Below are 14090 nucleotides of genomic sequence, written 5' to 3'. Positions count from 1 at the left end.
GTATCTATATACTATAGTACTATAGTATTTATTCATATTTTTAATTAGCTCTTATTTGTATATTTTCAGTTATTTAAATTTTAGTTTAAGTTTTAGTGATTTTTAAAAAATATTCTGCAATCAAATGTTCATTTCAGTAATAATGGTATATACTGTACCTTAGTGTCTGATGTGAACATCTAATGTTAATTGCAGGAGTTAAAGAGCTTCCTGCCAGGCTACAATGTTCTTCCTCCACACACTGCACACTCGATGCCCGCGGTAAGGATTGCTTAAACCTTGTTGCATGTTTTAAAGATTGATGTGAAATGGTGTGCCCTTTGACATGACCTCTGACCTTTGAACTTCTCAGTTGCACCTGGTGGCACTCAATGCCCCATTTTCAGGAGACATGCACGGAATCCGAGGGGCAGATTATCAGTGTTACCAGCAAGCCCGTGCCAGGGGCCTGACATCCACTTACAGAGCTTTCCTCTCCTCTCACCTACAAGACCTCTCCACCATCGTCAAGAAAGGGGACCGCGTCAACTTGCCAGTGGTGAACCTCAAAGTATGTAAAGTAGTGTATTTGCACGACAGATTGCGATCAAGATTTTTTGATCAATGTGTTCTCAGTATATGTAGTTTGCCTAAGTTTAGCCGGTCTAAATTAAGCTTCTTGTGCATCCTCTCTAGGGAGAAGTGCTATTCGGCAGCTGGGTGGGCATGTTCTCCGGCAACGGGGCTGTTTTTGATCCACTTACTCCGATTTACTCCTTCGATGGACGAAATGTCATGACAGATCAGGCTTGGTAAACAGCTTTTTCCTTTTGAATTTTTTTAGACATATAAACTGAATTCTAACAGTTTGAATAATGCTAATAAAAATACAATCTAAATGATTTTGTATATTATGAACAAACATACATTAATAAATTGTATATGTTAATATGACTCAAGGCCTCAGAAACTGGTGTGGCACGGCTCGAGTACGGTGGGCATCCGAACGACAACTAACTACTGTGAGGCATGGCGGACGGGTGACATGGCTGTGACCGGACAGGCATCTCTTCTGCAGACCGGCAGATTGCTCGGGCAGCACCCGCGTAGCTGCTCAAACCACTTCATTGTGCTTTGCATTGAGAACAGTTACATCCAGGACCCTGGAAGGAACTAGAAAGCTGACCATCTTAAAGTAAAGTAATGCAGATGTAGGGAGCAGCTGTAGCTGGACTGCTAGGGGAAATATCCAATCTACTCTTTGTTATTTTTAGGGTGAGAGTTCCTGTGAGAGGTGACAAGCCAGGGAAAATGGCACTGCAATCATGTTTCAGTACTTCTCTGAGCATGATGTAAATATGTATAAATCACCCACTGATATTGTTCAATCGACGACCCACAACATTTTATTCAACTATTAGAATACCAAAGAATACCTCAGCCAGACATCGAGCAAGTGTAGATCCATTGTTTGAATTCACTGCATTACTGTATATTCTCAGATGGTCTTAGTCCCTCCCTTACAATGACTAATACAGAGTTTTGTGCGTGTGTATTATATTAACTACAAATTTAAAACCATAAGCATAGATACACACAAGATCCTTTCTTTTAATCAGATTAAATACCAATATTTAGATATCAGTATTTGGATATAATTAACCCACAGAGTTTTGGAAGTTGTTTAAATGCACTGTAATAATAATTTCTTTGGTTTATTTTTTTTTGTTTAGAGGGTTTTTTTTTCACACCCATGAAGCTACTTTCTGTGAACTTGCATCTAAACTAGTATTTAATGGCAATATGTCTAATTTATAATGTAAAAGCACATAAAACTAAAACCCAGTGCCAAGTACATACTTAAATAGGCATTAATTTCAAAAGTTGACAGTGGCCACAGCCACATTATAAGTCTTCACGGTGTTTCATCTTTCTATGACATATTTAGAAAGACAAACTAGAAAGTAAAATACAAAGTTTATCTTCTAGAAGTCAGATATGAGTATGAAACAATCATAGAGAGAGCCCTCCCCCTTTCTTTTTTTCATATTTCAATGGTGCTCAGTGAATAAATGTTTTGTTTTATAAGTATGTCTGCTGTTTCTCTAAGTTGTGGCAGTTTAGAAACAGTACACAGACATTGTTTGAGAAAAATAAAGATTTGATGTACCTGCTGTCTCGTCAAGGGCAAATGTGACTATGTACACTCCCATTCAGATGTTTGGGGTCTGACATTTTCAGAATCATTACTCCTGTCTTTCGTGTCACATCGAATCATTCTAATATGCTGAACATTTTATAAGTGGAAACGTGCATTTCTTCAGGATTCTTTGGTGAATAAAAAGTTCAGAAGAACAGAATTTATTTTACAGAAATATTTATTTTCTCTACTGCCACGTTTGATCAATTAATGCATCCTTGCTGAATAAAAGTATTAATTTATTTTTAGAAAATTATTTCTGACCCCAAACTTTTGAACAGTAGTGTATATCAGGTCACAAGGGGGCAGAGTGGAGACACATAAAGCAGGAAATGATCATCAAAAAAGCACATACCGGTAGTTTGATTCGATAGCCTACTGTATGTGTATAATATGACTTTAATATGATTTTGCGCCAAGTTTGGCACACATAACTCTTTGCAAAGCTGAACCTTGCTGATGCCAAGATTTCTCTAAAATGTTTTAGCTTAGTCTTAATAATAATCATTGGCCTCATTCTTGCATTCCATCATGCCATTGCCTGTTTTGTATGTCCGCAACAAAGACTAGTTTACTGAGCAGTCAGACAAATAGAAACGCTCTGTCAGCCTGATTCAAATGGTTCAAATACCAACAGGAAAGAGGAGTTTGCTATAGAGCACTAACCACAGATAATAGCTGTTCATCAATCTCTGCCTTCAGGCTGTCTATCTGCCCTGGCTTGTTCATTCTCTGGACATATAGTTATGTCATTTATACAGCCTTATCTCGTTCACAATAATGATTACAAATCTTTCTCTTTCTTATGTCTTCACACTGCTCCACCAAAGATGCATCCGAAGCAGCATGTATCACAAAAGGTGCATTTTCAGTGTTTAAACTGTTTAATGCTGTATGAGGCATCGTAAATGCAAATACATTTGCATGTTATGGTGTTAATGATGTAAATGTAATATGGATTTTATTACATAATAACTACATTTATTATATAGCCTATATAGAAATAATGTTAATTATGAATATATTATGTAGTAGACTATTAATACATTAGAATATAATGGGAGACCAGTATAAACCAGCTAAGGCCTGCAAACCATCTTAGGCTGCTAAAATATGTTTTTTAAGTGTGTGATGATATCTTATTTTTATGTTAAAGAGAGAGAGAGAGAGAGAGAGAGAGAGAGAGAGAGAGAGAGAGAGAGAGAGAGAGAGAGAGAGAGAGAGAGAGAGAGAGAGAGAGAGAGAGAGAGAGAGAGAGAGAGAGAGAGAGAGAGAGAGAGAGAGAGAGAGAGAGAGAAATGACAATGAGTACTGATTACGTTTAGATTGACTTAGGTATTTTGAATCCCTGATCATGAAAGCTGCATGTGGGATGATCAGATAATTTTTGTACCAACATTCACAGGACAGATTCGCAGTAGTTTTGAGGTACAGCTGAACTCCCCGGCTAAACTGAGTCAGGGTAACGAGAGACCAATGTGGGTGGAGCATATTTCTCCGTGCTGACCAATCAGAGCGCTCCCTTTCTCGAAGCAGACTCGACAACTTGAATGTGTGAGGAAAAACTGGCCAGTCTTAAAGAATGATCTATACCACGATGGACGCGGGAACGTTACTTTGCCACTCATTGCTGCTGGCTTTACTTGTATTCTCGGTGACCCAAGAGGCGCGAGGTAAGTGCGTGGTGCTGTAACACTTCTTAGTTTCCCCTCGTGTACATTTCTCAAGTTTTATCCGCGCGCGTTTCCTTTTTTCACAATACTACCTAGGGGTGTTCAAATATGGCGCAGGTCTAAGTAAGCCGCGCTGGCATGAATGTTTATTGTTTTTTCTGTGCCGTGACAACGGTCACATCCACATCAGTTTGCGAAAGTGTGCGTTTTTCGGACGGGGATATGGGAGTGACTCGCGCATGCAATCGGAGCACCGCGCGAGGTTTGGATATCGCGACCCAGTATTTATTTACCATACTTCAAAGCTCCTGTTAATTTATAACAACCTCTAGATCAAATGTTCAGTCATCTGAAACTGTTGACGAGATTTGCTTTCATGAGCGAACAGCAGTTTACTTTCAGACTGTTTCTATTTCACGCCTGTTCCGCAAGTGTTTTGTGGTGATTTTTTCTTTCTTTCATTTGACGACATTTAAAAACTCTATCGTAAAATGCCAGACTCTTTCTTGGTTTCAGGACATATCCTAGACCGATATTTCCGCACGAGTGATATTGAAGGCTTCTGTCTAGGCATCTAAGTTATGTGGTGGAGATTGTGGACTGACAGAAACCCTGTTTTTCACGTTTACGTGAGTTGTAATAACAGATCGGACTATTTCTGTACGTTACGAATATCATAGGCTATTCTTAACAGATGGCGCACAGAATACCAGCTGATATTTTCCATCCATTATTTTTATTTAACGTTAAGTAAATTGAATATGACTGAACGTCAATGGATGCAACAGTTTGTTTTCTCGTGTCCCACAACAATACACCCGAGGATACAAATGACACTTAACTTACGTTTTAAACCTTTCACGAATGCTTTTGTATAACAGATGCCATTCAATTGTTTTTGTGTGGTTTTTATTACGAGATTATAACATGGCGAGGCTAGTTTGTATTCAGACTGTCCGATTAAATGCAGCTGCATTCCTTCACGCAAACAAATGCATTTTACTTCAACCTGTTGTTTTTCATTCATTCAAAGCATGAAGGAGTTTTTATCTAAAGCAAATTCAGCGTATAAAACATATTTTATTTCTACATCCAATATTAACAAGGGAATGGGATATGATAAGATAGGGATTAACCTAACAGAAGAAGAAGGGAGGAAAAAGGGAGATGGGTATACAAGCAATGATGAAAACATTAATAATGTCAAACATGGTTTTCTAGGTGTTTTGATTGTTTTCTTATTAATAGACGTTGAGAATAATTGTGTGCATTTACAATGTAAAACTTCCCAAAACGCATAAAGGTTCATTCGTTCTTGTTACCTGTGTGATGCATGATGCATGTAACTGAGATGTCCTTGATTCACATACCGGTACTGTGATAGGCAGAGAGGAAACATCCTATATTTACTCCAGCCCTCCCTTCGTCTCCCATCACTGAGCTTCCTCTGACACAAAGATGTAGGCTATTGTTAATAATACAGTCTGTCCCTGAAATATCAGAACGAAAATAGTTTCAGTTTGTGTTTGCGGAGTTGTGTGAACTTTGGTTTTAAATACAGGTAGTGTTTGTCTTTTGTCTGAATCTTTTACCTGCTTCCATTTACCGGTATGCAGATTTTTTTGTTCTTGTGCAGATTCGCAAAAACAGATTGAAAGTCAAAAGAGAAGAAATGCATCTTCTTACGTGGTAGCATCACCTGGCCTGATATATGGCGAAATTTGAGCTTGATCTATAAATAATTAATTTTAAACATAATAATAGGGATGTAAATGCTCAGGATTTAAGTTCATCTTTAAAAACACTCATAATTCAATAATAGCAAATCTCAGAAAAAATATCTATTTTTCCGTAGCACTGTACATTATGTTGTGTTGATTGTAGTATTTAGTCTAGTGTTTTATATAACACCAATTTCCACAAAATAGTATAGGCTCATTTTTAATATCGGCCATTTTTTAGTTATTGACTGCAACATGAAAATATCGTATCAGCCAAACTTTTAATATTGGTCCATTTTTGTGCTTATAAAATGTCAAATGCACATATTTTGGCCTCCCCTTTGTGAGTTTTACATCCGTTTTAGAGGTTGACCGATATCGGTTTTTACTGATAATGATAAGGTTGGACCGCAGTGGCCAATAACCGATTAACCAACTGATAGTTTTTTAAATGGATACTAAATAACAACAAAATACTCAAGGGCTTTTTTTCACACTTAAATTAGTTAACCTGGGTAATTCTAAACCCCGGGTAAACGTCAATCCTGGGTTATCTTTATTCACGTTTTACACTGCTCTTACTATATCCAGGGTTACCAGTTCCAGCAATCGGTTATCTGTGCCGATTAATCGGCAAAACCAATCAATCGGCCGACTTCTAATCTGTACAATACAAATGAAAATATACTTAAGTTTTTGTCTACTTGTTTTTGTGTTGTGTAATAGTAAAGCATAAAGTACATGCTGTACCACATCATGCATCTCTAAAGATTTGTCTTTGTGAGAGAACTAGTTTTGAAAGGTTTACTTCCTCTGTAAGATTGCATTCTAACGGCGCTACAAGGATGGGGTTTGATTCCTCAAACTACATTAGAAGGTAGTCTAAAAACACATGGGACTACATTGCTGTTCTGTTGTATCTCAATTATATTTGAGAGCAACAGTGAGTTTTTTTTTTTTCTATTTTCATGTGCTAAGCATTCAGATATACACTGTAATAAGTCAAGAATTCCCCTTAACGAAATCCAATCACAAGTGGTCAAAGAAGATGCATCTGAGACTCAAAACAGCATGTGTAAACTGTAATGTCTTTTGGCTGGCCAGATCAAATCACCCAGTGGGCCGCATGTATAAAACTTTGCATAGATTTCATTCTAAAAGTTTGCGTATGCACAAGTGGCAGATTTTGCATATACTTACAAATGTTTTCAGATGTATAAAATATACATACCGGTATGCCATAACTTGCACACAAACAGTATACTTTATAAATCCCAGCTGGAAATTATGCGTACATGCACAAGCTTTATTTTTTACTCTGAAATCCTAGAAATGACCGTACATGGAGCTTACAACACCTCTTTCACGTCTTTATTATGCATAATCTCATCTGCATTTTTCATATGCATATTGCCATCCAGACACATGATAATGGTACTAAAAAAAGTAAAAAAAAAGTAAATATATTTTTTATATATTTTTCCTGTAAATTATCTGAATATCCTTTAAAAAGGAGGTAAAATTGTATAATATATTAAGACTTGTTTTCAGGGAATGTATCTTGATTAGATCTATTATTCTCACACCACTAGCAGATTGTTTTAATTTTATTGTAAATTATTTCTTGCAGTATTTAAAACTTTTTAGTATTAAAAGTCTTTTTAGACTTTTAAGCTTTTGGATTTTTTTAAAATGAATTGTGCACAACATACTATTTCCTTTATATTTGACTTCACAGGGGTTAACATTGCAATCAGGGTTCAGTGGGACACTCCCCCTTTGTTACCCATTTTTCCATTCCACCAATAGCACACCTGTGTGGGACAGAACAGTACACAGACATCAGATGAATCCAGGCCGCCATTCACAAATGGTCCGTTTGACTACCAGATGTGGCAGTGGCAGTTTCATTATACAGTCTGATAAAAACAATTATTTTCAACCATTCATTCCTCTGTCAGGAATGAACCACTTTTAAGGGGCGGCTCATTGATTGGCTAACATCACTGCATAGCAAACTATCAACTATCAAACTTTTATAAAGCAGCAAATAAAGTGTCCGATAGAAGTAGGCAGAAGGGGCTCAGTGTGCATTCGAAGGCTATATTCAAGACATACCGGAGAAACGCAAGCAACAACAAGGCATCCAAATAGAGGGAAAAGCATAACGCTCACAGTCAAAAAATGGGCCACCGCATATCCTAATCGAGACGGAGGCTGTGAACAGAAACACTGTTCATGTAAAGCTGGGTAGGTCTCTATTCACTTCTATAATCGTTATTAATTACAAAGCAAACGGACTATGCGAGTATAACGTTGTATTTATTAGCAGCGTGTGCTAGCGTATCAACAATTAGGGCAGAGAACCGAAATCATAACCTAAACCAGCATAAAACTGTCTAACTAGTATAACTTCACAGTAAGGTTAAAAGCTAAATGTATCTTAGAGCAAAAGTGAGCTTGTTGATCCTTGAGGGGTTTCGCTGACTGAGGACGTCCACACAGTTTAATCCAAAGACGACACTTGTCAGTATTTAACTTCGGTTTTGGGAAGGGGAAAAAACGGACACCCCCCTCCAACCTCTCTGGGAAACGCGTATCTGTGTTACAAATGCCCCAGGCACAACGTTTAACCATATTTTTAATAAAACGACGACGTAATAGCCTGCCGAGACCAAAAATATGAGCCGCCTGCATTGAAGTCAATGGAGCGCTGTGAAAAAGTGTCGGACCCTCTGTGGGAGCTCGTTCTTGGCTGCGCTGTGATTGGTCAATCTACATTCTAGGGCGTGGCTTAGCCAAAGGCGAATTGTATTTCAGCGCATTGTTACGGGAAGAGCGAATCCACAACGGGACTTTCTGGCTAGCATGTTGGCCTAACTTTGTTCAAGTTCACTTGTATTTGCATCCTTTTGTGCAGATACAAGTTGTAATGGTATGTTTATGTTGTCCATAAGACATCTGATTAATCTCATATGTGTCATATATTAATTTGACCTGTTCATTCACTCTTCAGCTTCACTTCATGCAGCTATTACATTTAAATGTTTCCTTTTTGAAAACATTGCATGATTGAAAATCAAATATTTTTCTAGTCATATTTTCATATTTTGATAGACATTTCATGTCATATTTGTATTTGTCAGCAATAATTTTCATAACAGTGTCTCAATTAAAAAATATTTTCATTATCGTCATGACTGATACCGAGTACTCATTTTTTAGATCTATCAGTACTCGAAATTAAAAATTGACGAAAATGCCCATCCATACTCATATGTGAACTGGGTATTCATCTGGTATTGACCAAATGTAGTCTATCAGTGTGTGCTAACATATGTGATTTTAAAATAAAAATGTCTTATAATTTGTGTAATCATCTATTGATCATGGCAATGCAGTTTGTGATGTTACTAGCAGAGTGGAAAACACCAATAGTACAGTTATAATGTTATAACAGGTTATTATTGGGCTGAAGATGTTTGCTCTGAAAGCCTCACAAAAAATGTGGGTCAGTAGCACATACTGATATTTTCTGAGTCGACTCCTTACTCTGTAAAATATGACCATGATTTCCTTTAAAAAAAAAAACATTTTAAGACACTCCCTCTAGGGTAGAAATTCTTCAGCCAAAAACACACCCCAGTTAACAAAAAATCCAGTGATTGAGTAACCTCCATGGACACTGTCACTGATGGACTGATATGAACCTTTGCTAAGAAAAAATCCATAGAGAGCGGAGGTGGTCTGTGGTTTACTTTACAGAGAGATTCGTGCATGCCTGAGCATATTCTCTCATGTAGAAATAGCAGCGGAGGGTCAATATGAATGTTTACGGAGCAGGTTATTGACTCGTACCATGCAGTTTACCATACTAAACTGAAATTGAATTCTCAGAAAGCCTTTCAGTCAACATATTAACAGCAAATGATTGTTCTTCCATTCAGTGAGCAAATATACCTTCTCAGACTGAGGTTACACTGATTGAAAAGATAGTCGTTGGTGGGCCAGAATTGGGGTATGGTCAATTCTAGACTTCTAACTTAAGTAGTGTTTTGTTTACTTCGCTCGTCATTGTTTGTTTTGGCCATATGGTTAAGGATTGAGTGTCGGTTTGTTGTAGTAATCTGGATTAAGTTGGTGGCTGGCGTTGTGCTGCTGTCTTTCTGAGTGTGACTCACAGCAGGCGACTGATTTGGCCCCGTAATGTTCTCCAAACTTGGCAGCTTAGGAGGTCTAACTCCTTCCTCCAGACAAGCTGAATGTGCGTATGACTAAGTATGTGTTCTCTGATACAACATAACACAATTTAGTGTCTTTTCCGCCACTTGAAGTATTTTTAGTATATCTTTCACAATATTAGCAGAACATATGTCTGAGTCGGTAGTTTGAATAATAAAAACTTTACTTTACTGCTGAAAAAAAGACATGCTGAAACTAGCCTGACCAGCTGAAAAGTGTCTGAAACTCTTCTATAGCCTGGCAATAGAGTAGCCTGTTCAGGCCAGGAGATCAAATAAAACCAGGAAAGCATCACTGGTTTAAGATGTTTTTCAGCAGTATAATAATACCTCACTTATTACAGTTCAGAAAGCCCAGACCATGCGTCAAAGCAATTAAACACTCCCAAACACTATAGTTTAACAGTTTGAGGTCAGTAAGAAGATATGTAAATGTTTATGAAACGAGTGTTTTTGTTCACCAAGAAGACTGCATTTATTTGATAAAAAATGCAGTAAAACAGTAATATGGTGAAATACTATTGTCATGAGCTGGGTTTGTTCTGTCTCTCTCTCTCTTTCTCTCTGGCCCCGTTTACACGTACATGGTTATTTTGAAAAACGGAGACATTTCCCTTCGTTTGTGCCCTTCGTTTACACGCAAACGGAGAATTCTCTGAAAACGATTCTTTCTAAAAACTCCGGCCAGAGTGGAGATTTTGGAAAACTTTGTTTGCATGTAAACTGAGAAAAACTGGGTTTTAGGCATCCGACGTCACAGTATGTGACTATTTTCGGGATTCTGATTTGCTAACGTGGGCTTGAGCTTCTCGTTACACTGCCACCTACAGGTTTGGCATACTCGTCTAGACGGCATATACACGGATTTGTGTAACGAACACTTTTCTGAAAACTGACAGGTGTGCAGGATGTTATTTATGAAAAAAGCCGTCCACGTGTAAACGTAGCCTCTATTTTTCTCGCTTTGGCCCTGTCTATTTTCCCACCTGTTCATTGTTGTAATTAGCGTTCGCGCTGCTTCTGTTACACATGTTACACTCACTTTAGTCTCATTACTTTCTCTCTACGTCTAGCGTTTGTTCCCCTTGTTCTTTGTCGGATTATTTCATGTGTACATTTCGTGTGTACGTGAGTCATGTCTGTGTGTTATGATATCAGCATAAGGATTTACGGTACCTTTTATTATCCTGTCTAGTCTAGAGAAGTTGTGCTCGTCTTGTGTGCTTCATCTGCCCTGCCATCCTGCTGCTGGTGGTCTGCTTCAGTCTACTTTCTGCGGCTTTGTGGCTTCTACTGTGTTTCTGCCACCTGTGTTACCAGCTCTGCTATCTATAACCTGGACAGAAGTCTTCCGTTTTGCTAATCTCTGCAAAGTCATCTTTGAGTTATTACAAGTTTTGTGTCATTGCTCGACATACTGCCTTTGTTTCTTCATTAAAGAACTATTGCAAGAACTTGCCTTTGCACTTGGATCCTCTGTTTCGCTGACAACTACAATTTAAAATAACTGTTTTCTTTTTTTATATATATATATACATTAAAATGTAGTGTATTCCTACAGCTGTTTTTTATTTTTTTGCTAAATAAGAATAATTTCTTATTATTATCAATGTTGAAAACAACTGTGCTATTTTTGGGAAACTGGCAGTTTTTTCAGGATTCTTTGATCAGAGTTTATTTGAAATAGAAATCTTTTGTAACATTATAGATGTCTTTACTTTCACTTTTAATCAATTAACACATCCCTTCTGAGTAAAAGTTTTTTTTTTTTGTTTTTTTATTAATCCCAGACAGTAGTGTATGTGAATAAGTAGGGGTGGGAATCTTTTACCATCTCACGATTCGATTCGATTCCGATTCTTGAGGCCACGATTCGATTCAAAATCGATTTTCGATTCAAAAAGATTTTCGATTCAAAACGATTCGATTCGATTTTATCCATAATGATTTCTAATCGGGTTTCTGATCATGATCTACTCTCATCTGCTTTGCTATACAGAATGACAAACGGAGACTTTAAAGTGTCTTTTTCACATTTATTAAGTTCAATTCTCAGGGAAGTGCCTTTTATCAAAAACATGTTCTCAATTGCTACTCATTAGTATCTAGCTATAAAATAAGTTGGAACAAAACAAAAGTGCTTCTTCATAATACAAAATGGTTGAAAATAGATGCAGTTTACCACAAATATCATGTAGAACACAACCGGTGAAGACAAAAAAACATCTATATTTCTCAGTCAGACACAGTAACTTAAAGAATAACAAGTTATGAAAATAAAGTGCTTCTTTCAAAATGAATAATAGTCCTACCCCTAAGCTACCTGGCGATGAAGCAGCGATAGACCGAGTCTTTTTTTTTTTTTTTTTTTTTTTTTTTTTTTTTTTGCCCTCTCGGAGTTGGCAGGGAGTTAAGCACTGCAGTGTGCGTTGGTCTGCAGCTGGCGGCTGACTGTACGTTCACACCGCCGCCGACTTGAGCTGCAAAAAAGCTATAGCCGCCCTGTCAAGGACGCTTGTCAAAAAGTACGGGGAATCTTGTTGACGCTTTGGCCGCTCTGACGTAGCAGCATTCACAATGAAATGTAAACAGAAAAAACAAGCAATGCATTCGGCAGTTTAGGATATCGCACAAGATTTGTCAACACAGAAACCATTTCATCACTGGAGAGTTTTTTTCCGACACCATCGTATTAATTGATTTTGATTCATATGCGCGAGGGAGAGAGAGAGAGCAGACAGCGCTCGGGTGAGTGCGCGCGCGCGGCCGGCTCTCTCTCTCTGCTCGTTCTTATGCCCTGTCAAGCGCGCCCTGTTAAACTGACAGGACTTAAAACACATGCAAATGGTAGGAACGAAAGATCTCCCTCTCATCCATTTGCTTCCTTTTTGTTTTAGTGATTTGCCGCTCACGTCCCGTTACAAAAATGGAGGCGAACAGCCAGCTGATTTTATTTATTTATTAAATCGATTCTTGGACATTTCAGATCGATTCTGAATCGTTGCCAATGAGAATCTAGATTCTTCTGTGAATCGATTTTTTTGGCACACCCCTATGAATAAGTGTTTGTCAGGTGAGGTTCCTTCATGGTCCAGTTATGTGGAGACGGTCTGTGTAGTGACTAGTGAGGCCAACCAGTTGGAGTGGAAAAGGGAAATGACGTGCTGTACAAAAAGTTATGCAAAAATAAAAAATAAATGTTTTATATTTAAATATTTACAGTGGAGGAGAAAATAAATAAATAAAACCTTTACCAAACCAAAACAGCAACAATGTGCTAATTTTGGCTAAACCAAATGGCCCAAGTTCGCAACAATGCTCAATATGAGGTTTCTCTGAATCCACACCCAGAACACCCTTTCAGCCAGCAAGCCTATTTATAGGCTGAAGCCCCATCTACAGGGCATACCAACCACAGGAGCAAACTAAACAGTTTGTAACGATCATATTAAATAATATAAACACCCAACACAACACTTAAACCTTCCAAAAAGCTAATACAACAACCATTAACAGAGAAAGAGTTTAACAACAAATGAAATGGCAAAAACAACTGTTTCTAAATTCTCCCCCCTCTGACATCACACCAAAAAGGTAGCTTCCACAGGAAGTGATGTGGCTGTTGCTTTAAAAAACAGTTTAACCTGGATTATTGGTTTGGTTGTACAGACTATGAACCAGGAAGTTTAACTGCAATAAGATTTGTAGAAAAATAAAGGCAATTATCATATGATTTATTGTGTGTTCTGGCATTCTGTTCTTTTAGAAAAATAATGACAAACTTTAAGGAAAACTATAACAAGAGCAGTAGTAACAGCCGTAACAAACTTTAGACTGAACAAAACAAAAACTCCATAACACCTTCCTGATGTGTGCACAGATGTTAATTTTGCCAGCAATGCACAGTACCAGTGAAATGGGTGTATGTTTGTAAGTCCAAGTTTATAACCCGTGACAGTCTGATTCAGTCTGTGTTTTGTTTCGTCTACCATCTTATACATTTCCTGTGCTATTAAAAGAATGTGATCCTTCCTTTCCAGTCACCCAGGATGGAAACCTGCTTTAATTGTTTAGTACTAAATGAAATGCCCAGCACACTCAGTTATTACTCATTACATTGGCATGGCTGTCTGGACACGCCCACTTCTTCTTTTTTCTAGCCTGATGCATTTTCAATCATATCGCTGAGAGAGAAAATGCCCAGCCATAACATGAGCTTTTTATCTTGTTTAGTCTTTTAGTACATTTGAACAAACATCATCAGTCAATGTTAAAT

The 14090-nt window shown here is 37.7% G+C and overlaps 2 protein-coding genes across 6 annotated transcripts in view; both read left to right on the top strand.

Annotated features, from left to right (window-relative positions):
- Positions 1 to 2067, top strand: part of col15a1b (collagen, type XV, alpha 1b) — a 44058-nt gene extending 41991 nt beyond the window's left edge. For all 5 annotated transcript variants that reach the window (XM_079612343.1, XM_079612344.1, XM_079612342.1 and 2 more), the window contains 4 exons: positions 196 to 261; positions 353 to 550; positions 676 to 791; positions 940 to 2067. In XM_079612343.1, coding sequence (XP_079468469.1) covers positions 196 to 261; positions 353 to 550; positions 676 to 791; positions 940 to 1156 — 597 coding nt within the window. In that variant the 3' untranslated portion in view covers positions 1157 to 2067. The remainder of the gene's footprint in view (positions 1 to 195; positions 262 to 352; positions 551 to 675; positions 792 to 939) is intronic.
- A 1641-nt stretch (positions 2068 to 3708) lies between these two features.
- Positions 3709 to 14090, top strand: part of tgfbr1a (transforming growth factor, beta receptor 1 a) — a 48432-nt gene continuing 38050 nt past the window's right edge. Inside the window, exon 1 of the mRNA XM_079611997.1 lies at positions 3709 to 3852. Coding sequence (XP_079468123.1) covers positions 3762 to 3852 — 91 coding nt within the window. The 5' untranslated portion in view covers positions 3709 to 3761. The remainder of the gene's footprint in view (positions 3853 to 14090) is intronic.

Source organism: Phoxinus phoxinus, assembly GCF_949152265.1.
Source record: "Phoxinus phoxinus genome assembly, chromosome: 5".
Lineage (NCBI taxonomy): Eukaryota > Metazoa > Chordata > Actinopteri > Cypriniformes > Leuciscidae > Phoxinus > Phoxinus phoxinus.
Note: the sequence above shows the minus strand (reverse complement) of the source record. Positions and strands in the feature narration are given on the sequence as shown.